Source organism: Erinaceus europaeus, chromosome 15, assembly GCF_950295315.1.
Source record: "Erinaceus europaeus chromosome 15, mEriEur2.1, whole genome shotgun sequence".
NCBI lineage: Eukaryota > Metazoa > Chordata > Mammalia > Eulipotyphla > Erinaceidae > Erinaceus > Erinaceus europaeus.
This window is the reverse complement of record NC_080176.1, coordinates 61521157-61548178: the sequence shown is the minus strand read 5'-3', so window position 1 is coordinate 61548178 and position 27022 is coordinate 61521157. Positions and strand designations below refer to the sequence as shown.

At 46.2% G+C, this 27022-nt stretch overlaps 1 protein-coding gene across 1 annotated transcript in view; it reads left to right on the top strand.

The window, feature by feature from the left end:
- Positions 1–27022, top strand: part of LOXHD1 (lipoxygenase homology PLAT domains 1) — a 118120-nt gene that overhangs the window by 50092 nt on the left and 41006 nt on the right. Inside the window, exons 19-25 of the mRNA XM_060172330.1 lie at positions 5715–5881; positions 6825–6929; positions 10705–10833; positions 12239–12403; positions 17218–17399; positions 20659–20775; positions 25119–25281. Coding sequence (XP_060028313.1) covers positions 5715–5881; positions 6825–6929; positions 10705–10833; positions 12239–12403; positions 17218–17399; positions 20659–20775; positions 25119–25281 — 1028 coding nt within the window. The remainder of the gene's footprint in view (positions 1–5714; positions 5882–6824; positions 6930–10704; positions 10834–12238; positions 12404–17217; positions 17400–20658; positions 20776–25118; positions 25282–27022) is intronic.

Here is a 27022-nt window from a genome sequence, read left to right as displayed (position 1 = left end):
TCCTTATGCCGGTCCTTGTGATTTGTGCCACATGGAATCTTTTGACCTTCTGGACCAGGGCCATACACACATTTTCTGTGAAGAACCAGATAGCTAGTATCTTGGGCTCTGGGCCTATTTGGACTTTGTCCCAAGGATTCCACATTGCCTTTGTGGTAGGAAGACCCCAAACATGAACAGTAAGTGAGAGGATGTGGCTGGGAGCCAATGACTACATGGGTACTGAAACGAGAGTGCTGACCACAAAATAGGACTGGTCTTTAGAAGTTTTCTCTCCAACCATCTAAATGTCCATTCATCCTGTAGGGCACAGAGATATACAGAGGTTCCCAGATCTAGCCCAAAGCTGGCATGTTCTGGCCTCTGCTCAGGGTCACCATGGGAGCTGAACTGCACAGGTCTGACTTTCCCACAGGGGAAAGGGATACCACAGCTCAGAGGGGAGGCCACATCCCAGAACCCATACAGGCCAGAGCTCTAGATGTCAGTGATGAAGCTCATGTCTCTGTCATCAGTCATCTGGCTGTGGGGGCAGGTAGACAGACAACAATGTCACAGGGTGTGGAGGAGGCAGCGAAGAAAGAAAGCAAGAGCCTGAGTGGGTGAGGGGTTGCTGAGAACCTGCCAGTGCCTGGGGATGCAGTGGCTACCTGGCGACTACGTGTTTGCTGTCTTAAACAGTCCCCAGGCCTGCAGACTAGCATCTTGGGGCACCTCCTACTCTTGGGCCCCACTGTGTGCTGGGCAGAAGATGACAGGGTCTAACCTCATCTTCCACCAGTCTGAGAGATGGTTCCAGATGGAGCACATCAAAGCAATGGTGGCACATGGCCTGGGGTCACAGATTATAGGAGGACATCACTATGGCATAAAAAGGCTATGGGAGGGCCACATGGTGGCACACCTGGTTGAGTGCACATTACAGTGCTCAAGGACCCAGGTTCGAGCCCCCAGTTCCCCCTGCAGGGGGAAATCTTTGCAAGTGGTGAAGCAGTACTGCAGGTGTTTCTCTTTATCTCCCCTACCTTCTCAATTTCTGGCTGTCTCTATCCAATATATAAAGATAATTTTAAAAAATTGTTTAAAAAGGCCATGGGACAGCCCCATGACTGGGACAGAGATTTAGAGAAACTTGGCAGTTCACCCCAGACAACTAGTTGCAGTTTTTTTTTTGTTTTTTTGTTTTTTACTAGTTGCACTCTCATGGGCCTTCCTTCCTTCCTTCCTTCTTTCCTCCCTTCCTTTCTTTTTTTTTAATTTAATTAATTTATTTTCCTTTTTTGTTGCCCTTGTTTTTATCATTGTTGTAGTACTATTATTGTTGTTATTGACGTTATTGTTGCTGGACAGGACAGAGAGAAATGGAGAGAGGAGGGGAAGACAGAGAGAGGGAGAGAAAGATAGACACCTGCAGACCTGCTTCACCGCCTGTGAAGTGACTCCCCTGCAGGTGGGGAGCCGGGGGCTCTAACTGGGATCCTTATGCTGGTCCTTGCGTTTTGTGCCACATGCACTTAACCTGCTGCAACCCTCTTTACTTCTTTCTTTCTTTCTTTCTTTCTTTCTTTCTTTCTTTCTTTCTTTCTTTCTTTCTTTCTTTCTTTCTTGTCTCTAGGGTTATTACTGGGGCTTAGTGCTGGCACTATGAATCCACTGCTCCTGGTGGCCATTTTTTCCATTTTATTGAGCAGGACAGAGATAAATTGAGAAAGGAAGGGGAGATAGAGAGGGAAAGAGAAAGACACTTGCAAACCCACTTCTTTTATTGTAAAGAGGACCCCCTGCAGGTGGGCAGCTGGAGACTCATACTATGTGCGCTTAACCAGGTGCACCACCATCCAGCCCCCTGGGTTTTCTTTGCCTTTGTGGGTAAATTGACTCAGTGCCAGCTGAGCCTATTTCTCAAGGTGGCCTAAAAGCCTAAAGCATTGAAGTCCAAAAAGGATTAAATGCTGTAAAAAAATTAATAAGAAAATACGGAAGCATAAGAACAGCAAAGTCCCGTGAGCCCTCACAGCTCAGGTGTGGTCAGTTCACTCTAGTCTAGTGACCTGGCATTTCTGGGTCAGCCCAATGATTATTAAATTGCTGTAGCTTTATAATGTGTTTTAACATCTGCCAGCACTTGTCCTCTGTCCATAGTATTTAACCTTATGGACCCTTCTTGCCTCTTCAGTCAATACATTAAGTGATTTGAAGATAAAATGGAATTTTGATTGCACAACCCACACACAGGTGTATCAGACGCGTGCGTGGAGACTGCACAGTCAGAAGACTAAGTGCTGCCCCCAAGTGCATAGTCCCCTCCTCCAGGTGCTCCTTCATGCAGCTCAGGAGTGTGTTGCTACACAGTCTCCTTGAGTTTCTGCCCAGATACTTTTTTCCTTTACTGGGGAGATTAACAGTTGACAGTTGAGAGTTAAATACAGTTGTTGGTACATATGTAGCATTTCTCAGTTTTCTACATAACACCCTCCTCCCCACATATACCTAGGTCCTGAGCTCTGTGACTGGATGCTTGACTGCCATATGTCTAAGTTTCCTGATAAAAGGGGTTATTTCTGGATATGACCCTAAATTTAGACTTTGCACCTAATCTTTGTCCATCTATGTAGTTAAGGAAATGGTAAAAACAAACAAACAAACAAAATACTTTGAAGCTGGAAGGCCTTCCTTGAATGTCCTCAGTATGAAAAACCCACATGCTAAGGGTACATGACCCAGAAGGCCTGTTCTGGACATCTGGGGGAGGCCTGTCCCTATGTGCTCCTCTCCTCTGTGTCCTTGGTGTGGAACCAAAACTGAGCTCTGTGAGCCAGCACTAAGCACCTGCCAGCCGAGAGCCAGCTAAGTGTAACAGATACAGCATCACAGCTAGAAAGGCAAGACTGCCACTTCCTCCTGCAGCCCATGGCCTTCTGTGGTCTCCGGCCTCACCCCCTTTTTTTATTAGTGATTTGTTAATGATTAACAAGATTGTAAGATAACAGAGGTACAATTCCCACCACCAGAGTTGTGGGTCCCCCCTCCGTCAGAAGCTCCCCTATTCTTTTTTTAAAATTATTTTCTTTTCTTATGACTACAAATTAATAGGAGTGTACATAAACACCATTCCCACCACCAAAAGACTATGTCCCATCCCATTCCCCCCCCCACCCCCGCGCCCCGGGAAGCCAAACATCCACCCTCACACTCACCTCAGGGTTTTTAACTTGGTGCCCTACTCCAGATTCAGTCAAATCCTGCTTTGAGTTTCCTTTTCTGTTCTTCTTTCTCAACTTCTGTTTATGAGTGGGATCATCCCATACTCATCTTTATCTTTCTGACTTAGCTCACTTAACATAATTCCTTCCAGCTCCATCCAAGATGGAAGCTCCCCTATTTTTACCACTCTGGGAGTATGGACCAAAATTCCTTATGGAGTGCAAAAGGTGGGTGGTCTGGCCTCTGTGATTGCTTCTCCAAAAGTGAGTCTCTGAAGCCAGGGGGATCAGTCTGTGTTGACTTCAACTGTTGGTGGCCAATATCTAGTCACCTGCTTCTAATGACTGGGCTTCCTCTCATGCCTCATCCCCTTCAGACCCTGTGTCTCTGTTCACTAGGTCAGAGCCTTCTGAGCTGTCCCTCTGCTTCTCTCAGACCCTCCACTCACCTGCAGGTGCCAGTTCTCAGGATCATGACCTCCCCCTCCACAATCCACCATGGTTTCCACTCCAGTCAGAGGAAGAGCCTGAGTTTCAGTTTCCTGCCCTGTTTCACTTGGTCCTGCTCCCCCACCCCACCTCACTCCTCACTGTTTCTTGACCCCAACAGGCCTGATGCCACCTCCAGCCTGTACCATCCGTCTCCCGGTCCCCACCCCCACTCTCTCCTATCTTCTTCTCTAAGCAGGTGTGCTCAGTTGTATCCTGTCCATGAGGACTAGCACAGCCCTTCTCTCTCCCCAGGATCTTTATTTTCTTTTTTTCACTCCTAGTTTTCACATATCATCTCTCTTCTGACCTGTGGAGAGTAGTCGTGTTTAGTCTCCCTGCTGGAGTGTGAGGGCAGCACAGGGTACTGAGGGCCAGCTGCTCTGTTTGCAGCTTTGTCCTCCCACTTTCTAGAAGAGTGTCTGGTATATAGTAGGCAGGTCACAAATGCTGATCCAGGTGTAAATAAGTTCATACTAGATGCAGATGCATCCATCCACCAGTCTATCCATCTATCCATCAATCCATCTATCCATCCACCCATTCATCCATCCATCCATCCATCCATCCATCCATCCATCCATCCATCCATCCATCCACTTACTCATCAGATTGGTATGACATTGAGTATGGAAAGACTGCAGTCTATCCAAGGGAGCCCTCAGGTCCCAGGACACTCACTCACAGCCACCCATAGCTGCAAGTCACTATCAGGAGGGGATACACCTCTACATATTATCTTATAATCTTGTTAATCAATATTAAATCACTTATCTTAAAAGGAAAAATAATTTTCTGCTAAATTTCATCTTGCACGAAGATGTTCTCTGGAAGCCTGGCACTTTGGGGGTCATAAAATGTTGAGCCAGAACAGTCACTTCAGGTGGTTTTATCCAGCTTTCTTGGGGATCAATATCAGGACTCAGGGGTCACCAGCTTGTTAGGGAACCAATAGGGACATGGACCCAAAGTTCTCAAGTCTCAGGCCCACACCCTTGCTGTCAGGCAAATCTACCAACACCATCAGTTGACTTGCACTCTATGTAGTCAGGTCTTTGTTGTGGAAATAAGTTGGGAGAGTCCATACAAAGTTACACAGACTGCCCAGCATCCATTTTGCAAGCTGATCTTTTAGTTCTGACTTCCTACTGCAGTCCTGAGTTTGGTGTAAGCCCTTGCTCACTGTGACACTCATGTCTCCTTCCATCACTCTACACAGAGCCATGGACACACCTGGCCAGGTGAACTATATGCTCCCCTTGTCCCTAGCTCCTCAGCAGTGATATCTACTCCTGCCTGTCCCAGTACCCACAAGTCTGATGAAGTAAGAGACTGGGGGCTGTGCATCCCTTTTTATGGGCAACTCCTGGCCCAGTGGTACAGGCTGAAGGCCCAACACTCAGGCTCAAGCTCAGGCTCAGGCTGTCTGCATCAGGAGTTGGGGTGCAGCTGTGAACCTGAGGGGAGGCTTCAACTCAATGGACAGGTGACCCAGGGATAGCAGAGATGCTGCCAGGGGCAACAGCCTCCAAGTTCCAATGCATAGGTATGCTTCAGGCATGGGTGTAGGGGTGCTTATGCCTCCCCCTCTGTCTATCTTCTTTCATTCCCAGAATAAGCCTCTTGTCCTAGATCTCCAGCTTCCCACTCCCATTGTTCCCGCCTCTGCCCAACCCCACCCCTTTGATCTCTTCCTCTCTCTCTCTCTCTCTATCTCCTTAATTGACCATAATTTAGAGCTCAAGCCTATTATTCACGAGTGGTTTGGTTGAATGAAAATTTAATTTCTCCATTCATACACTGAAGAGCTGAGGAGTGTAGCCACATACATTTCCCACTTAAACATGAAGTTAAGTGCCCCATGGAGGGGCCCCTACCCTTCTAGTCCATATCCTTTGGCATAAACCCCCTACAGGTGGGGACTGGGGGCTTGAACTGCTGTCTTTTTACACTATAACATGTGTGCTTCATAATGGCTTTTCAAGGTGACATTCTAGCCCTTCCTCATCCCCACTCCCACAGGTACTACTTTCCCTGCCAGCGCTGGCTGGCTGTGGAGGAGGACGATGGCCAGCTGTCCAGGGAGCTGTTACCAGTGGATGAGTCCTATGTGCTTCCGCCTGAGGATGAGGAGGGTGGAGGAGGTGGTGACAACAACCCTCTGGACAACCTGGCCCTGGATCAGAAAGGTTTCCCAGTCTACCACTGGTTTCTTCCCTCAAGTACCCTTTCCTTTGGACTTCCTGCCATCCATTTTCTTTTTCCTCTGGGCATGTCTTCCACTGGTAATCTGTCTGTGTTGCCTTCTCATGCCACCATGGCAGTAATGGGAAGAAAGGGAATGTTCCCCACATGCCAAGCATAAAACTAGGTATAAAGCATGCAGTTATCATGGAGCTAGTGAATGGAACGGAATGGAATGAATGGAATGGTTGGAGTGGAATTTAATGGAATAAAATTGAAGGAATAGAATGGAAAGAAATGGAAGGAATAGAATGGAATGGAATGGAATGGAATGGGATGGGATGGGATGGGATGGGATGGGATGGGATGGGATGGGATGGGATGGAATAGAATGATTTTGAGCTGGTTCTATTTTAATCTTCTATTAGCCACGTTATAGATTCTTGATAGGTTTTCTTTGAGAGTTCAGTGCTTTATCCTCTGGACCACTCCATACATTTTTTTGTCATGGGAAGTAATGGATTCCTAGGATTTCTATGTAGCTTGTGTTCCCTTCCTTAAAACTTGTTCCCTACAATTCTTCCTAACCTTCATGAGTCAGACCAGAGCTCCCAGTTGATTAATCTCTCACTGTCTCAGTCACTGCAAGTCTCCTCTAGGGGGCCTTCAACTCTTTTAGTTGAGGACTTCTTGTGTGAACTAAAAGTGGGGTGGGGGAGACATCAACACTGCCTTCAGGGAACTTCCAGAGTAAAGGCAATTTCATGTGAAGTGACTCATAAAAACAGTCAACACAAACATGGAAGTGTGCTTGGAACTTATCTCAGAGTTCATGGGTGCAAGGGTGAAGGGGAGGGAAAGAATTGGAACCATGGAATCTCATACAGGTGGCTTTTCTCTCAGGAGGAGCAATCCACCACTCACTTCTCTGCACTTCTCTCCCGGCAGATAAATCTACCACATTCTCAGTGACCATAAAGACTGGGGACAAGAAGAACGCAGGGACAGATGCCAATGTCTTCATCACACTCTTTGGCACACAGGACGACACTGGTAAGATAGCAACAAAGGGCCAAAGTATCACAGGTTCAAATTCCCACACCATAAACTTGAGTTGAGCAGTGCTCTGGTTAAAAAAAGAAGAAGAAAGAAAGAAAGAAAGAAAGAAAGAAAGAAAGAAAGAAAGAAAGGAAGAAAGAGAGAAAGAAAGAAAGAAAGAAAGAAAGGAAAGAAAACACCTTTAACCGTGGTGTGGAACTATACATTGTAATCTTATAATCTTATAATATGTTATTAATAACAAATAAAGTAATTATTTAAAAAAAAGTTCACCCACCCACATCCATGGGTGATAGGAAGACAACAGAACTTTCTAAAGGAAATCCTGGCCATGCATCTGTCTCCTCTTTTTAAAAAACTTATTTTTAGGAATTTTCCTTTAATGATTTAAAAAAAATCAAATATCATAGAATATGTAGCATACAAGCTATTCTTTTTAAATATATATATTTATTTATTTTAATTATTGGATAGAGAAAGAAAAATTGATAGGGGAGGGGAAATAGAGCGAGTGGAAGAGCCAGAGAGGCATCTGCAGCCCTGCTTCACCACTCATGAAGCTCCCTTCCCCTGAAGGTGGGGTCCAGGGGCTTGAACCTTGGACCTTGTGTGTTGTAATGGGATCACTTAACCAGGTACACCACTGCCTGGCCCTGCATGAAACCTGTTCTCTTAACAGAATTTGAATGTGTACTGAGTTACTGTAAACTGTCTACAGGCATCTAGAGCTGTTCTTCCCACTAAGTGGAGACTTGTTGTCTCTGATGAATAGCTCCCAACTTCTAATAACCATCATTTCAGTCTTTTAATGAATTTGACTTTTAAAGAATTTTTGATATCTTACATAAATAGAACTCGGCTTAATTTGTTTTCTGTGTCTGACAGTTTGTCTATCTTAATGTTTTTAAAACCATTGATGTTGGGGGTCCATCAATAGCGCAGTGGGTTAAGCACATATGGTGTGAAGCACAAAGGCCAGTGTAAGGATCCTGGTTTGAGCATCTGCGGGGGGGGGGGGTCACTTCATGGTTGGTGAAGCAGGTCTGCAGGTTATCTGTCTTTCTCTCTCTCTATCTCTGTCTCCCCTCCTCTCTTAATTTCTCTTTGTCCTATCCAACAATAGCAATGACAACAATAATAATAAGGATAACACAATAAGGGCAACAAAAATGGGAAAAATGGTCTCTAGGAGCATGGATTTGTAGTGCAGGCACGGAGCCCCAGAAATAACACTGGAGGCAAAAAAAAAAAAACCGCAAACAAACAAACACTGATGTTGCATATTGCAGGGCATCCTTTTTAAAGACCAAGTAATACTCCATTGTATGTCTATACCACATTTTCTCTATCTCTTCATCAGTCAATGAAAATTTATACTTTTCCTACATGTTAGCTATTATGACTGCATTGCATCAGACATGGAATGTTAGTAGCTTTCCAAGATCCTGGCTTTAATTCTTTGGGATCTATCCTTAAAAGTGAATATTCTGGACCATATGGTAGCTTCATTTTTTTTCTCATTTATTAAGAACATTCATCCTATTTTCCATAGTAACTTCATTATTTTGCATTCAGTTTCTCCACATTCTCACCAACACTCATTGTCTGCCTCCCTTTTTATAATTGTCACCTTGACAGATGAGAAATACTGTCTCACTGTAGTTTTGAGTTGCATTTCCCTGTGATTTATGATGCTGAGCATTTATTCATATGCCTGTTGTCCACTTGTTTGTTTTCTTTGGAGAACTGTCTGTGTAAGTTCTTAGTTCCTTTTAAAATTGGGTTATTAGTTGTATTATTAAGTTGTAGGAGTTCTTTGCAGCTTTTGCAGACAAATACCTTATCAGTCATATAGTTGACAGATATTTCTCATTTCTCATTCAAATATTTTTAAAATATTTATTTATTTATTCTCTTTTGTTGCCCTTGTTGTTTTATTATTGCAGTTATTATTGTTGTTGTTATTGATGTCAGTCATTGTTGGACAGAGAGAAATGGAGAGAGGAGGGGAAGTCAGAAAGGGGGAGAGAAAGATAGACACCTGCATATCTGCTTCACTGATTGTGAAATGACTCCCCTGCAGGTGGGGAGCTGGAGGCTCGAACTGGGATCCTTACGCCGGTCCTTGCACTTTGCACTGGTCCTTGCACTTTGCGCCACCTGCGCTTAACCCACTGCACTTTACCTGCTGCACTACCACCCAACTCCCAGATATTTCTCATTCTTTAGGTTGTCTTCTCATTCTGTTGACTGCTTCCTTTTCTGTAGTAAAAACTTTTGGTTTGATGTAAATATGTTTTTTAAAAAATTATTTTTGTTATTTGTGCTTTTGGTATTGTATTCATGAAATCAAGACTAATAGCATGATACTTCCCTCCCATGGTTTTTCTAGGGCATCTACACATTGAGGTCATGTTAAAGTCCTTAATTCATTTTTTAATCAATTTTTAAGTATCCTGGAAGATAAAGATACAATTCATTCACTCACATATGAGTGTCCAGCTTTTTATTTGTTTATTTTATTTATTTATTTATTTTAGTGAAGGAGAGAGAGAGACCAGAGCACTGCTCAGCTCTGGTTTGTGGTGGTGCTGGGGATTGGATCTGGGACATTGGGGCCTCAAGCATGAAATTCTCGTTGCATAATCATTATGCTATCTCCCCAGCCCTGGGTATTCAGTTTTCTTATGCAATTTATTAAAAAGACTCTCCTCTTTGTATTCTTATATGCCTACAACTCTTACCAGACCACATGCACCCTGTGAGAGAAAGGCAATTCTTTTTCTCTTAAAAAATCTTCACATGAGGTTGCCTGTCTCCCTGGGCTATGACTGATGGTTCCTTGGGTCATCTTCATAGATCTTACAGAGTTTGTCCTGCTACAATCTAGAGGACAGATGATACCTTCCCTCTTGCCTGCCCTTTCTGCTGCCTCTCCCACATTAGAAGTGTGAGGGAACCACAGGTGCCCAAGTCTACAGTCAGTTTTTGTCAAGACTTTCTGGAATGTTCCCATCTCATATGCCCTTCTTGGAGGTATCACTCTATCTGCCTTTCAAAGGAATCCCCCAATTAACAGACTGTGTGCTCTCTTCTACTCTGCTGACAGAGGTAACCCTGGCTAACTTCAGCCTCATAAGGAATATGCTGGCTTTTCCTGAGCTCCAGTGAGATTCAGCCAATGGGTCCACAGTACTCACAATGTGAGACTTAGAAGGATTCTTGGAACCCTCCTGAAGCCTCTACCAGGGCTCTCAGAGAGGGTGACAGTTAGTGCTGGGATCAACCAACTACTTGGACCACCTGTTCAATCAATCAATCAGTCTTGCATTTGCAAAGAGCTCAGTTCCCCACTGTGTCATTACATGTTCGCTCAAAGCCTTGTGTCCAGCATTCTTGAAAAACATTGTTGAAGAATGGAAAAACCAGGGGCCAAGTGGTTGTACACCTGTTTGAGTGTATGTATTACCATGCATGAGGAACTGGGTTCAAGCCCCCAGGCCCCATCTGCAGGGGGAAGCTTCATGAGTGGTGAAGCAGTGCTACAGGTGTCTGTCTCCCCCATCTCTCTCTCTCTCTCTCTCTCTCTCTATCTATCTATTTATCTATCTATCTATCTTCCTCCCTCCCCTCAACTTCTCTCTGTATGATCAAGTAAAAAGGGGGGGGATGATTGCTGGGAGTAGTGGATTGACTCTGGGACTGAGCAATAACTCTAGTGACAATAAAAAATAAAAAGGACTCATTGTTGGAATTATTGGGTTGACAGGAATGACCCTCCTGAAATCTTCTAAAACCAACAGTGACAAGTTTGAGAGGGACAGTATTGAAATATTCACAGTCGAGACCCTGAACCTCGGAGATCTCTGGAAAGTCAGGATTGGCCATGACAACACAGGTCTGACTCTCCCTTCTCTTGATAAGGGGGTAGCATCTCTGGACTGTTCCCTGTGGGTTCCTGGGTGTGGCCTCTCTAGACAGCTCCCTGCAGGGACCTGGGAAAGAGTCTGGGAGAAGCTAGGACAGCACTTGCTTCCATGACACAAAGTTTCCAGTTTACAGCCCAGTGGCACCATGGCTGCACACACAGAGATTCTGGTCTAATTGGTCTGGGTAGGATGCTTTTCCCACTTAGTTCCCAATATTATTAATTTTAATGCAAAGCTAAATTTAAGAATCCCTAATCCAGCCCAGTGGCTCTCAGATGTGAACATGTTTAAAGACCACAGAGGAGGCTTGTTAAAACACAGATGTCTGGAATCCACCCATGGAGTCTTTAATTCTGGAGTTTGAGGATGAAACCTGAGAATCTGCATCTGCTACAACCGATGCTGAAACTGTTGGTCTGGGAACTCTGCCTTGAGAACCACTAAAAGCCTTTCTCCTTGCCCCCCCCCCCCACATTTCCCAATGGCACTATCATTAGATAGAGGATGTGTCCAGGGGCCAGGTGGTGGCACACCTGGTTGAATGTACATGTTACAGTGTGCAAGGACCCAGGTTCAAACCCCTGGTCCTCATCTGCAGGGTGAAAGCTTTGTGAGTGGTAAAGCAGGCCTGCAGGTGTCTTTCTGTCTCTCTTCCTCCCTATCTCCCACTTCCCTCTTGATTTCTGGCTGTCTCTATGCAATAAATACATAAACATAATAAAATTAAAAAAAAAAACAACAACAGAGGATGTGTCCAAGTCTGTCCTCTCTTGGTCAAGTGGGAATTATCTGATTGGCCTTCAAACCATGCCTTCTAGGTTCCTGACTGTCATTCCCTTCCTTAGATGATGTCCAGTGAGCTATCTGATGCTATAGATCCTCACTCTGTCCTTAACTGTGAGCACCCATCTTCTCAGGGAGCACCACCAGTCCTGCCTGACTTTTGTTCACTTTACGCAACACACACGAGGGCCAGGAAGCTGGGAGCATCCCTTGTCACTGGATGCACAGATGAAGCCCTTGTTAAGCCAGATTCCCTTGGGCATCTCTGGGCTTCCTTGCTGGAGAAGCTTCTACTCCAGCCAGTGCCCTTGTGTCCTCGTCCTCAGGCTCCCCCTGCCCTCTCCTCCCCACACTCCGCTGCTCTCGCTCATCTGACTGACAGCAGCTCGAGTGCCATCCAGCTTCAGCTGGTGCACACTTGAGCAGGACTCGTGTTAGCAATGCCAAGTGCTAAGGGCTGTGTGGGAAAGGCTTGCATTCTGGGCATCAGTCTAGGGCAGGGAAGGCTGTGGAGTCCCTGCTATTCGCCATAGGAAGCCACCTTTGCAGAAGTTCTCCATGGCTCTTGTGTCTCTCTGCCCCCTCCCCCAGGCAAGGCTCCAGGCTGGTTTGTGGACTGGGTGGAAGTGGACGCTCCATCTCTTGGGAAGTGTATGACATTCCCCTGTGGGCGCTGGCTGGCCAAAAATGAAGATGATGGAAACATCACCAGGGACCTCTTCCACGCGGAGCTCCAGACCAAGCTGTACACACCATGTAGGAAGCTGGTTCTAGACCCCATCGCCTGCCACCCACTCTACTCCAACCCCTGTCCAATGTCCGCTCTAGGACAGGGTAGTCTCAGAGCTTTGAGCCCCTTGCTCCTTCCCAAAGTTCCCTGAGCTCTGTGTGGGATTTGGGCAGAGCCCTGAGCCCAGTAAAAGGAAACCTAGGAATTACTCCACACTTGCCCCTACACTACATAATGACAAGAGAGAAAGGGCGTGTGCTCTCCAGGCTCAGTTTGCTGACTACAGAACAGATAAAAGTGCAGGACTGCCCTATTACCACGGGAGGGGAAAACAAACAAACAGACTTTTAACTGGCACACCCTTACCAGGTTATCACCAACTCTTATACCAGTCCTGAATAGACCTGGGATATGGCTGCTGTGAGGTTTTTATCCTGACTGGGGACAATCACTGAAAATGTAATTTTGTTTACCATACTTACTAAAGTAAAGGGAAAGTGGGGAGTGACTTGGTCAGGTTTGGACTCTCCTCTTCCATAAGCACATCAGAAAGTATTGTTAAGTCTTGGCACAGAGGTACATGCTAGATGCTAGGAATCTAACTGAAATCAATCAGACTTTGAATGTCTGTCTCGAAATCTGAGTCAACCCCAGAGGATACAATCCTCTTCTAAGCAAAAACTTAGCTATACTAAAAAAGTTTTTCTCCAAAACAAAACATCCTTAAAATAGTATGAATCAGCAATAAGGCTCTTTCTTTGGTCCAAAAGCAATTGAACTGGAAGTGAACAGCTCATCAAAATATTTTCTGTCCTGGATGGGGGTGGATAGCATAATGGTCATGCAAAGAGACTCTCATGCCTGAGGCTCCAAAGCCCTAGGTTCAATCCCCTACATCACCATAAACCAGAGCTGAGCAGTGCTCTGATTAAAAAAATTCTGTCCCATGTCCTGAAACAAAGTGGCATTTCCTTCTAATCAAGTCTTGCACCCAAAATCCTTGAATTTACAAAGAAGACTCTAGAGGACACCTCTGTCCCCAGGAGCCAGCATGGTTTAGGATGGCATACTCACTTCCCTTCTGCTGCTTGTGCATTCCCCCTCCTCATGGCTGCTTGACAGCCCTGGGAAAGCCCAGATACCCAGGCACACCCCCACTTTTTTTCTTATCAGAGCACTGCTCAGCTCTGGCTGATGGTGATGCAGGGACTAGAACCTGGGGCTTTGGAGTTTTAGGCATGAGACTCCCTTTGCATAATCATTAGGCTGTCTCCCCAACCCTCTTTTATTTTTTTTCTTCAGGTTCATTATACATTTATTTTTTGGACCTCCCCCCCCCCAGTTTACAATAAACTTGCAATCCTTTTATTCATCTGTAAATATTTGTATGATAATAAATTTTGTCAATTAGATTTCATATTTTAAAATTCTTACTAGTCTTTGACTCTTGCCATCATGTTATAAAAAAAACATGTTATTCCTGGTGCATGATGGTGGAGAAAGGACCTAAGTTGGGGGTGAGAGTGTTTTGCAGACACTTATTGCAGGAGATGAGAAATTATACCTATGTGTATAGTAAGCCATTGTCCTCCCCAAATAAAATAAGTGAAAGAAGAGAAGAAAAGAATAATGTTACATAATCAGATCTGGAAGATAGTATTCAGCTTTTGGAAATAACTTAATTTTCCATAAGTCTTTTATTTTTTATTTATAAAAAGGAAACATTGACTAAACCATAAGATAAGAGGGAAACATCACCAGGGAAACATCACAACTTCACACATTTCCTACCACCAGAACTCTGTATCCCATCCTCTCCCTGATAGCTTTCCTATTCTTTAACCCTCTGGGAGTATGGACCCAAGGTCATTGTGGGATGCAGAAGGTGGGAGGTCTGGCTTCTGTAATTGATTCCCCGCTGAACATGGGCATTGACAGGTCGATCCATACTCGCAGCCTGTCTTTCTCTTTCGCTAGTGGGGAAGGGCTTTGGGGAAGCAGAGTTCCAGGCAGGACACATTGGATGGGTTGTCTGTCCAGGGAAGTCTGGTCAGCATCATGCTGGCATCTGGAATCCAGTGGTTGAAAATAGAGTTAACATACAAAGCCAAACAAATTGTTGACCAATCATGGACCTAAAGGCTGGAATAGTGCAGATGAAGAGTTGGGGGGGGGGGTTTTCCATTTTGTAGATAGCTAGTAGGCATATTTTAGTTATATTCCAAAGGGCCTGTGGCTATACTAATGTTGTTTGTTTGTTTGTTGCCTGAGCCTGAAATCTGATGCAGATGGATCCTAATTATTGTCTGGGGAAGTGATGTCATGGTTGGCAGAAGGACCAGAAAGTTGGATCAGGGAAGAGAGTAGCTTCCAAATGTGGGAAAATTGTATAAATACTGTTGACTGTAAACCCCATTGATCTGATGTGATGTGGGGCCCATATTCAGTTTAGGAGCCTATGTGACCTCTAGATTCTAAGCTCACATTCTGTGGTCATGAGAAGGAACGTTCCAAGCTGCCCCAGTATCAGGACCCATCTTCCTCATGTGTACCATAGAGTATATTGTCCAGCCTCCCTTTGGAGGATGGAACATTCTCTACTATTGTTGATCCAAGTTGAGGGCAAGGTCCTATGGGGGCCCACAAAGGGGTCTATTGTGTTGTTCCTGATAGAGATGACTGGTAACATTGGGGAGAGGGATTTATTTGAGGTCTAGGCCCATCATGTCTGTTTGGGAATCTCAGGACTCCCAGAATAGGGCCCCAGCTGATGGGGTGGACTGATAGTGACTGAAGAGTCATCGTTAAATTATGCCAGTCTCTTGCCCTTATTCAGCTTTTGCAGTCCTTGCTTTGATGAGGTTAGCTTTGGAGTGAGTAAGAGAACTGTAATAGGAAGTAGGTGAGGAGGGTATCTAAGTCTAAGTAGACACTATTTCATTATGAACTTTTTACTGACTCACTACAGACTATTGTGTATTTTTGTTCTCAGGTATATATTTTGCCCTAATTTATGGATACATGTGAACATATGCTCTATCTTACAGGACCTGGTCTATATCTAGGTTTTGGGATTTTGTTAGGAAGTGAACCTCCTGGAATGGAATTTGAGAATACTATGAAAGGAAAGGTCTCACCCAAGTAATGAGGCTGAAGGGTTGACATTCCATGCCTGACATCTCTGGACACAGTCTGAAGTGAAGCATGCTGAGGTGGTACTCCTTGTCTTGATTAGGTTGGAATCGGCAGATGGAATATCATTTGGTATGAACTGAGAGAAGCATGCGGGAAAGTGAGCCCCACCCTAGAGGTTCCAGGACTGGGGGAAATATAGGCTCTAAACAGGAAGCGGGAGGATCCTGCTGTCTTAGGATTTAAGAAGACAATAGATAGTTATTACTATAATCACATTATTTGGCAATTGGGTTAACTTTGAAATATCCCTTTGTTAGGATTTGCTGTATCATATACAACATCACCATAATTTATATCCTTTGACATTATTTGTATATAGCTGTGCCACCAGTTGCTTCTGTTCTCCCTGGTCTAAGCTTTTAAGACCGTCAACATATCAAAGACTCAGCCTATGTATTAAAAAGACTCAGTCTGTGCTTTAAAAAGTTTGGGACATTCAATCAATTTTTCCCCTCTTATAGCAATTAAATAGTGATTTATATGACTACAAATTGATAGGAGTGTACATAAACACCATTCCCACCACCAAAAGACTGTGTCTCATCCCCTCCCCGTGACTGAACATCTACACTCACCCTCAACCCAGGGTTTTTACTTTAGTGCCCTACTCCAATCATAAGTCTTATAAACATTCCCTCTGCTAGTGCTCTACATTATGTCAGATACAAAAGATGATTATTTATATTAATATTTTAAATATTAAAGACAGTTACATATTTGAATAATTTTATATTACAGTTATAAGATTGGATCAAATTCACATTAATGTCAGAAACCTACCAATTACGGAGCATTTTAAAAATATAATTTTATTGTGGGGGTGGTTAATGGTTTACAGAAATTGCTGATACACAGGTACAATTTTTCAAATTTCACTGGCACATTCTTACCAGGTTATCACCAACTCTTGATTGGTGTTTTCAAAACACTTGTACCCCGGGGTCAGGTGGTTTACCTGGTTGAGCGCACATGCTACTGTGTGCAAGGACCTGGGTTTGAGCACCCACCCCCACCTGCAGGGGGAAGACTTTTCAAGTGGTGAAGCAGAGCTGCAAGTGTCTCTCTGTCTCTCTCCCTCTTATCCCCTCCTCCCCTCTCGATTTTTGACTGCTCTATGCAATAATAAAGAAAACACAAAATTTTTTAAAAATAATAATAACTATTCAAAACACTCTCCCCCCAAACTTGCTCCAGGACCCCAAAATAATTCCCCCCAAAACCTCCCAACCCTCCTTCCCCAGAGTCTTTGCTTTGATACAACAAACCCAGTCCAAGTTTTATGTTGTGTTTTCCTTTTCTGTCCTTGTCTCTCAACTCCCACCTGTGAGTGGGATCAGCCCATATTCATACTTCTCTTTCTGGTTGATCTCACTGAACACGATTCCTTCAAGCTCCATCCAAGATGACGCAAAGGAGATGGTGTCATCATTACTAACAGCTGAATACTGTTAGATAATTACTGAGTTTTATGAATTAGTGATCAAAGCAGCCAACATGAGTGAAAAATGAAAAGACCACCTTGTCAGTCCTGACACAGGCACTCCAGGTCTGGGCAGCCATGTTGGTGGAAAGCCAGTCTTTCCCATGGCAGCCTTCTGCCGGTGTGTCCCCTCTGGCCTCACTTTCTGTTATGCTCCCTCCCCAGTTGTCCCCTATGAGATCACACTCTACACCAGCGATGTATTTGCCGCCGGGACAGATGCCAACATCTTCATTGTCATCTATGGTCTGGACGCCGTGTGCACCCAGGAGAGATACCTGTGCACCAACAAGCGAGAGCAGAAGCTGTTCTTTGAGAGGAAGTCTGCCTCCCGCTTCATCATGGAGGTGCCCAGGCTCAGGAGGGGGATGAACAGGACAGGGGGAGGGGGGAGCAGACACAGACGTGTTCTCCTGTCCTCCATCTGGCTGGGGAGTTCACCTAAGCTCTTGGACCCTTAGGAAAGCCTGGTGACCAGGTGGACGGTGAAACTTGCCCAGGTCTTGTTATCAGACTCTCAGGCAGAGATGGGACATGCTGAGGCAGGAATATGGGAAGCTGTGTTTATTTTGCCAGCAGGCAAAGCCAGACTCCTATCTACAGGAGCCTGGGCCCTGAGCACAATGGCACTGGCCCTTTATACAACTATTGATGTTCCTACAGTAACTCATAGCAACAAACTTAGCGGGTTATTTTTCTTTTCTGTATACAGAGAGTACAACTTGTTTGGGTTACAAGCAGACTCTTAAGCAGAGAAGTAGCAGATTCTAAGGCTGCTCACCAAGGCCACTTTAATGACAACAGTACAAAACCCTGCTTATGTTGGGAGGAAGGGGAGGATTGCCACTAACTGCATTTTTTTCAAATAAGAAGTTAGCCTTGGGCTAGGTGGTAGTGCACCTGGTTGAGTGCACGTGTTACAGTGCACAAGGACCCAGGTTTGAGTCCCCAGTCCCCACCTGCAGGGGGAAAGCTTTACTAGCGATGAAGCAGTGTTGCAGGTATCTCTCTGTCTCTCTCCCTCTCTATCACTCCTTTCCTCTCAATTTCTGGCTGTCTCTATCCAATAAATAAAATAAATAAAAATAATATTTAAAAATTTTAAAAAAGAAATTAGCCTTTGTCTCTCTTGAGAAGTTAACCTGTAGCTTCTCTGCCTCCCCCCAAGAGTGGTGTCAGGATCAAAGGTGGCAATGAGAGGACAGGGCTTGGGGAAACTAGAGGCACAGTTCCAATTGCTCTGTGCAGTGTCCAGCACCATCAACAGCGGGCATGTCTCCCAGGGAGAACCTGGCTTCCAGACCACTCTTCCCTTCCTTGTATCTCAGCCCACCTGCTAAACTAGGACCAAGCAGCCAAGCACAGGAGAGACTCGGGGGTCCTCTGATCCCCTCTGAGTGGTTCTGTTGGGTGTTTTTACAATGGATGTGTTGTATGCTTTACATTGGGTTCTAGTTCTCCCCCGCCAAGAGAATTGGATCAGTCCTGTTAGTTTCGTGGGCCTGCTTGGCCCCGCCCCTAGGAACCCCGCCTGAGTTAGAGAGTTCCACAGTGGGAGAGTTGAAGAGTTCCAGAGTTCGAGAGTTTGGGAGTTAGAGGGTTCCTGAGTTCCAGAGTAAGAGAGAGTGCTTGCGCCGCCGCAAAGAGACAGCAGAGTTCTGTTTGGTGATTAGTTTGTCTTAGTTTATGAATCATTGTTCCTGAATAAAGAAATACAGCTGCCCTGCCCAGCCATTGTCTCTGGTCATCTCTGTTACCCGCCCGTGAAGCCAGCCCGGCCAGCTGGAGCCTCCGGAATTTTAACAACATGGATGTGTGTCATACACCTGATCTCCTACATACTTCAGTGTTTTTTAAATTTTATCTTTAAATATTTTATTTATTTTAGTTTATTGAGAGATAGAGATAGATAGATAGATAGATAGATAGATAGATAGATAGATAGATAGATAGATACCACAGAACTGCTCAGCTTTGGCCTACGGTGGTGCTGGGTGGGAACTGAACCTGGGACCTAAGAGCTTCAGACATGAAAGTCTTTTGCAGAACCATTATGCTATCTCCTCACCCCTTTTTATTTCCAAATTCTATTTATTATTTATTTTTAATAAAGACAGAGAAATTAAGAGGGGGGGTTAGAGGGGGAGAGAGAAAGAGCGACACCTGAAACCCTGTTTCTCCCTTCATAAAGCTCCCTCTTCCCCTGCAGAGAACTGGAGACTTGAACCTGTGCCCTTGTGCACTATAAAGTATTTTTGCTACTAGGTGCAGCACTTCCTGCTTCCCCCCCACATGCACTTCATCTCTGAACCTGTCCCGTGTGCCAGCTGCCTCCTAACTTGGGTGGAGAAGCAAAAGCAGGGAAGGACCCAGACCCTAACCTGCAAGGGGCTTGCAGCCAAGTGGGGGTGGACTCATGCAGCGCTAACAAGGGAGTCTGGGGGTGATCACATCTGACCTGTGGGTCAGGACGTGTTGCCTCAGGGCTCTACCTGTTGTAGCTTACATAGCCTCTCTGCTCTGTGTTGCAAGTGTCCCTGTTGACAATGGGGAAACTGAGGCACAGGGCATGCAGGGGCTTCCTGAGATCACACTGCAGGTGCACAGTGGGAGCAGGGTTCCAGCCCAGGAAGCTGGGTCTAGAATGTGAGCTTCTCAGCTTGTGGCCATGAGAGCACGTGCATAACCATTATGCTATCTCTCTCACCCTATTTCTCTCTCTCTTTTTTTATTTAAGAAAGGAGACATTAACAAAATCATAGGATGGGGGGGGTACAACTCCACACAATTCCTGCCACCCAATCTCTATATCCCATCCCCTCCCCACTATCTTTCCCATTCTCTATCCCTCTGGGAGCATGGACCCAGGGTCGTTGTGGGTTGCAGAAGGTGGAAAGTCTGGCTTCTGTAATTGCTTCCCCACTGAACATGGGCGTTGACTGGTTGGTCCATACTCCCAGCCTGCCTCTCTCTTTCCCTAGTAGGGTGGGTCTCTGGGGAAGCGGAGCTTCAGGACGCACTGGTGGGGTCTTCAGTCCAGGGAAGCTGGCTGGCATCCTGATGGCATCTGGAACCTGGTGGCTGAAAAGAAAGTTAACATACAAAGCCAAACAAATTGTTGAAGAATCATGGACCTATTTCTCTTTTCTTATTGATCTTTGGGAAAGAGGGAGAGCAAGGATTGTGAGTCTCTAATTCAGGGGTGGGTCCTGGCTCTGCCATGAGCACAGACAAGTAGTGTCTGAGGGACAGAAGGGAACAGAGTCGCTTGACTAGATAGATCCAGGAGAAGCAGAGCTCATCTGCTGAGACCCCAGTCAAGTTCCCAAGTAGGACAGGGCTCTGACGATGACGAGTAACAGGAGACAGGACAGGCCCCCACCTTGGAGATGAAGGCCAGCCTTTCAGTCTTGGCTGAGCTGAGTCCTGGCATCAGGAGGAGAGGGGGAGGTGGTGGCCTGTGTGGCAAATGGGGAGTCTGTCTTGGTGGGAGAAAACAGCCCCTGGAAGGTAAGGACTCAAGTACAGATCCTCTGGAGAAGCGGGGTGCTTCAGGCTTTTCTGGATCAGCCAGCGAAGTTCTGCTGTGCTTTCTCCTTCCTGCAGTTAGAAGACGTTGGGGAAATCATTGAAAAAATTCGGATTGGCCATGACAACACGGGCATCAACCCAGGGTGGCACTGCTCCCATGTGGACATCCGAAGGCTCCTCCCTGACAAAGATGTGAGTTTCTTTTATTATTACTTTTTCCTCCAGGATTCTTCCTGGAGCTCAGTGCTGGCACTGTTGTATGCTTTACATTGGTTTGGTCTAGTTCTCCCTGCCGCCAGAAAAATTGGTTTGGCCCCTGCTAGTTTTGCGGGCCGCTTGTCCCCGCCCCAAGGGAACCCCTACAGAGTTCCAGAGTTCTTGTCACCACTGTGTGAGGAGAAGGATGCAGGAGAGTTCTGTGTGGTGGTTAGTTTAAGGGTCTCTCTCTGCCGCCAGAGGAGAAAGACAGGAGAGCACATGTTTGCCTGCTCGTGAATAAAGATATACAGCTTCCCAGCCCAGCCGTGTGTCCCCGAGTCTGTCTCTGTCTACCACCACGATGCTAGCCTGGCCTGCTGGAGCCTCCGAAAAATTAACAACACTGGCACCATGAATCCACTGCTCCTGGTGGCTTCTTCTTCTTCTTCTTCTTCTTCTTCTTCTTCTTCTTCTTCTTCTTCTCCTTCTCCTTCTCCTTCTCCTTCTCCTTCTCCTTCTCCTTCTCCTTCTCCTTCTCCTTCTCCTTCTCCTTCTCCTTCTCCTTCTCCTTCTTCCCCTTCCCCTTCCCCTTCCCCTTCTCCTTCTCCTTCTCCTTCTCTTTCCCCTTCTCCTCCTCCTCCTCCTCCTTCTCCTTCTTCTTCTTCTTCTTTTTTTCATTTTATTGTATAAGACAAGAGAAAAATTGAGAGAGGAGGGGGAAATAGAAAGGAAGAGAGAATGGCACCTGCTTCTCCGATTGTGAAGAGTCCCTTGTGCAGGTGGGAGCAGGGGCTTGAACCCGGGTCCTTGTACTTTGTACTATGTACATTTAACAAGGTGTTCTACCACCCAGCCCAAGATGTGTTTCTTATTTGTTTCTTACCAGAGCACTACTCAGTTTATAGTGCTGCTAGGGGTTGAATCTGAGGCCTTTGGTGCCTCGGGCATGGAAGTCTTTTTTGCATAATCATGATGCTGTCTCCCTAGCCCTAAGGATGTGGCTTCTGACTGGTCTGTATGGCTGACTCCTTTGTTCCCTTCCAGAAGAGATTCAAGTCAGAATTCTTTTTGCTGCTGTTATATTGTTAGTAATTCAGTGTGTTTCACCCAGTTCTGGGATTGTAGGGGCATAGTTCACACTCACAAGGTTGTGTAAGCACTGCATTCCCAACAAAGTCCCATGTTCCACCACTTCATCCCTGCAGCTCCCAGAGAGTCTGAGAGACATTTCAATCCATTTGCTTTGGTTCCCTAACACCACATGTGAGCAAAAGCATCTGTAGCTATCCATCTCATCACTGATCGCTTCACCAAGTCCAATCACTTCTAGTTTCATCCATTTTCACTCAAACAATACAATCTCATCTTTTTCACTGCAGAATACTATTCCATTGACTGTGTTCCTATAATTTCATTATCTAGTCACCCAAGGCAGAGTTTTGTTGTTGTTGTTGTTGTTATCACAGTGCCTTCACTGCCCCAGGCTGACTTATTTTTCAGAAAGAAAGAGACAAAAAGACAAAGAGAGAGGAGAAAAGATAGCACAGCACTGACACTTCCTTGGATGCAGTAGGGTCAGGCTTGAACCTGGGTTGTGCATTTGACAAGCAAGCACACTATCCAGGTAGGCTATTTTTCAGGCCCAAAGGGAAAAGAATCTTATAAGCCTGTAGCCCCATTAGACTGAGATACAATCTCCTGAGGAAACCTACCCAGGTCACTCACAGTGCAGTGTGCTACTCAGGCTCAAGGCAGAATCTACTGGAGCCTGGTTTGGCTGTCAGGGAGGGTATCTGGCCAGATGCATTTCTGCCCCCACCACCTAGGTCACACTATCAGTGGGTGATGAAGTCACACTCTTAGTGAGTGGTAAGGTCACATTGCCAGTGGATGGTGAGGTCACACTACCCGTGGGTGGTAAGGTCACACTGCCAGAGAGGGTGGGGAGGTCATACTCCCACTGGGTGATGAGGTCACACTGCCAGTGGGCAGTGAGGTCAAACTCCCAGTGGGTGGTGAGGCCACACTGCCAGTGGGTGATGAGGTCACACTCCCACTGAGTGGTGAATAGTGTTCTTGCTACTAGAAGTCAGATCACTGCAAGAACTGCACCACCAGTAGCTTGGAAGATGTTCTGAAGCCACAGACCCCCCCCATACCTGTGAGCACCAGTGCACCTTAAGCTTACTCAGTATTGTATGTCAATTAAATACAGCCTGCACAGAAGCCAGATGGAGGCATACTGGGTAGCTGTGGAATATACATTTTCCCATGTGCAAAGACCCAGGTTCAAGCCGCTGTTCCCATCTGCAGAGGGGAAGCTTCATGAGTAGTAGAGTAGTGCTGCAGGAGTGTCTCTCCCCCCCATATTTTCTCTTTCTCTGTAAGAAAATAAAGGAGACTGTGGCAACTGGGAGCAGTGGAGTGGTCAGACAGGCTCTGAGTCCCAGGATAACCCTGGCAGCAAGAAAGAAATCTTGCATAAACAAACAAACTTACAAAAAAAAACTAAGTGTTGGACTTTAATCATGGCAGTGGCATGGGGGCAGTTAAAAGACAGAAAGCCAGGATGGGATGATCTCACTCATGGACAGAAGTGGAGAAATAAGAACAGAAGGGGAAAGACAAAGCAGAACTTGGACTGGGTTTGGTGTATTGCACAAAGTAAAGGACTCTAGGGTGGGGGGGCATGTTCGAGTCCTGGAACAAGATGGCAGAGGAGGACCTAGGTTGGGGGTTAGAGTGTTATATGGAAAACTGGGAAACATTACATATGCACCAATGACTGTATTTACTGTCACCTGTAAACCACTAACCCCCCTCCAAATAAAAAATAAAATAAACAAAGCCAGGGCCCGGGGGGGTGTGCCACTGGTAACGTGCACAAGGACCTGGGTTCAAGCTCCTGGTCCCAACCTGCAGGAGAAGCAGGGCTGCAGATGTCTCTCTGTCTTTTTCCCCCTCTCTTGCCCTATTTCTCTCTGTCTCTGTAAGATAATATGTATGTTTGTCTGTATATCCATATATCTACATGTCCACACATCTGCATGTCCACATGTGCACATGTCCACAAGCCCACGTGTCCACATATTCATATGTCCACATATCCATATGTCTACATGTCCACATATGCACAAGTCCATATGTCCATGAAGCAACTCCATGGTAGAGCAGATGCCTCCTGTGTGAGTCCTCAGGTTCAATCCTCAGCGCCACATACACAATAATTTTCAAGAACACACGTACTTCTTCCAAGGGTACAGATTACTAATTCAAGGGTACATAATTCAGGAGAATGATGTTAATGTTCTCTTTTAAAAGGAAGACGTGGGGGTCGGGCAGTGGCGCAGCGGGTTAAGCGCACGTGGCGCAAAGCGCAAGGACTAGCATAAGGATCCTGGTTTGAGCCCCCGGCTCCCCAACTGCAGGGGAGTCGCTTCACAGGTGGCGAAGCAGGTCTGCAGGTGTCTGTCTTTATCTCCCCCTCTCTGTCTTCCCCTCCTCTCTCCATTTCTCTCTGTCCTATCCAACAATGAACAACATCAACAATGGCAATAATAATAACCACAACGAGGCTACAACAACAGGGGCAACAAAAGGGGGAAAAAATGGCTTCCAGGAGCGGTGGATTCATGGTGCAGGCACTGAGCCCAGCAATAACCCTGGGGGGGGGGGGGAAGGAAGACGTGCCTTAGTATGTGACCAGGAAACTGGCTCAGTGGATAGAGCACAGGACTTGCATGCCTGTCACGCCCACATTTGTGTAAAGTAAATCTTTACTGACAGAACTCTTCCCCTCACCCCCTGGATAGGAACTGGTGGGGAGGAATCCTGGTACATTTGGTTCATGGCCTACAGTACAGTTGTTGGCATGTGGGTACAGTTTCCCATCTCGCCATGACGGGCATCTGCAAGACACTCTCCCCCCACCTAGGTCCTTTTCCACCATCCTGCACCAGGACCTGAGAGTACCCTCACCCCCAGCCCTCAGCTTGTCCTCCTTTCCCAGAGTCCTTTGCTTTGGGGAAGACCCATATTTCTAAGCTCCCTAGGGAATCTTTAGGATTAAGTCTGGGGGCTCCAAACCTGTCAACTCTTTTCTGATGAACTGTCACTCTGCCCTGACTTTGGGAGTCTGATTCAGCCCTGGCTGTGGTTGTGGAAGTTGGTAAGGCTGGGCCAGCTGGCCTTGGTGCAGGACTGGACTGGGGCTCTCTGTGGCTTTCACCTTAGCCATGGGATCCTGACCTTTGTCTCTGTCCCAGGACTGTTGAATGCCAATGACAGTGACAGATCCCACAGGAGGCACTAACTGTTCTCTCTCCTCTTCACCTCAGGGCACAGAGACGTTGACGTTCCCCTGTGATCGATGGCTTGCCACCTCGGAGGATGACAAAAAGACCATCCGGGAGCTGGTGCCCTATGACATCTTCACTGAGAAATATATGAAAGATGGGTCCTTGAGGCAGGTCTATAAGGAAGTGGAGGAGCCCCTGGACAGTGAGTCTGGCACCTGCCCTGTGCCCCTCAGAGCCTCCACACCCAGGAGGCAGGTCTGTCACCTCTGTGCTGGAGGGAGGGCAACTGACTCTCCCATGGCTCCAGATCCCTTTGACTTACTCAGAGGAAGGGACTGAGGGGTGGGGGGTGGGCAGACAGCGGTGGCGCCTCCTCCCTTGCATAGTACCTCCCGTGTGATGTTGGGGCTCGAACTTGTGTTGCAAGTATGGCAGCACAGATGCCCCACCGGGTGAGCTCACTCTCTCTGGCCTTCTTCAAGAACTGCCACATCTGACCACACATGTGCCACTCTCTGCCTTTGCTCTGAAGGCACAAGTTCCTGGTTCTTGTCCTACTTCTCCCTCCCCAGCCCACTGAATGCCAGTTGACATTTACAGCTCAGGACTCAGGACTCCACCTTGTCTCTGTATTGAGTGTCTGAATATTTGAGCACATGTGTGCACATGCTTACACACGAACTCATACTCACACACTTTCACACACACTCACACAGGCACATTCTTCCTGAGCTGATGAACAGACTCACAGCTAATTTTGTTTTTACCATTTTATTAGGAGGCTCATGGTTTACAGCACAATTGTCTACATGTAGGCTCCATTTCCCAGCTCTGTATCACAGGTGTCTGCAGCATACTCTCATCCCCAACCTAGGGCCCAGAGCCCTGCAACTCCTCCTTTCCCATCCCTTCCCCCTCCTCACTTTCATGGTGTAATGTCCCACTCCCACTCCAAGCTTCACTCCATTTCTCCCTTTCTGAGTCTGTCTCCAGGGTTCTACCTGCAAGCAGTCACCCTGCATTCCTCCTTCCTGACTCTTCCCACCAACTCCTTTCCTTCAGCTTCCAACCACGACAAGGTAAAAATGGGGTCTTAGAGTTTCTGGAGCTCTGTTTTAACCAGTGGTGCCATGGACCATAGTGATCCCATGTTGCTCACCGCTTGGGCAGTTCCAAATATGCTTGAGTTACAACACAAACCAAACACGTGGAAAAAAAACAGACTCCCCACTCCCACCCCCACCCCCAGTGACATACTAAGGACAGCCACTGGCCTCTCTCTGGGGGGAACATGAACACGTCAGGGGTCCACCCAGAGCTGGAGAACCTCACTAGTTTGGTACACTGCTTCCTTGGAAGTAAACCTGAGTGAACCTCAAGATTTCACACCCCACAAGGAATGGGGAGAAGTAGACCAGCTGTAGGCTCTAACACCCCCATCAACCTGTCAGTCTTGGTTTTGTGCCTTAAAGAACATTCATGAAACTGATCTTTCTCCAAAGTGGCCCTCCACACAGCTATTTTTATACAAGGAATGTGAGAACTGCTACCCTTTTCAAACCATCTTCTGAAGTGAGACAAGTTCTCAGTTAATGGGGGTTTTTTGCTCTTCCTGCCTCCTTCTGCATAGTCAGAACCAGCTGTGAGTCATCACCTTGTGGTCAGGAAGAGAAGGAAATCAGAGTTTGCCAGCAGATTCTAGACATTTACATCCATGAAAAACTAAAACACATTTTCTAACAAAGCAGGGCTGAAGACTGGAAAAGGTGGCTCCCTTGAGGGACATCTGCATAGCTGAGAGTGCTCTGCCCATCCAGTTGCCCTACGTACAGCCCATGAGAAGCTCCAGTCCTGTCTCTCTGTGTTTCTCTCCTCCTGCATGCACAGCCAACACAGAGGAATGGAACCACAGTGATGAAAAATAAATCAAAATTTTAAAAGTA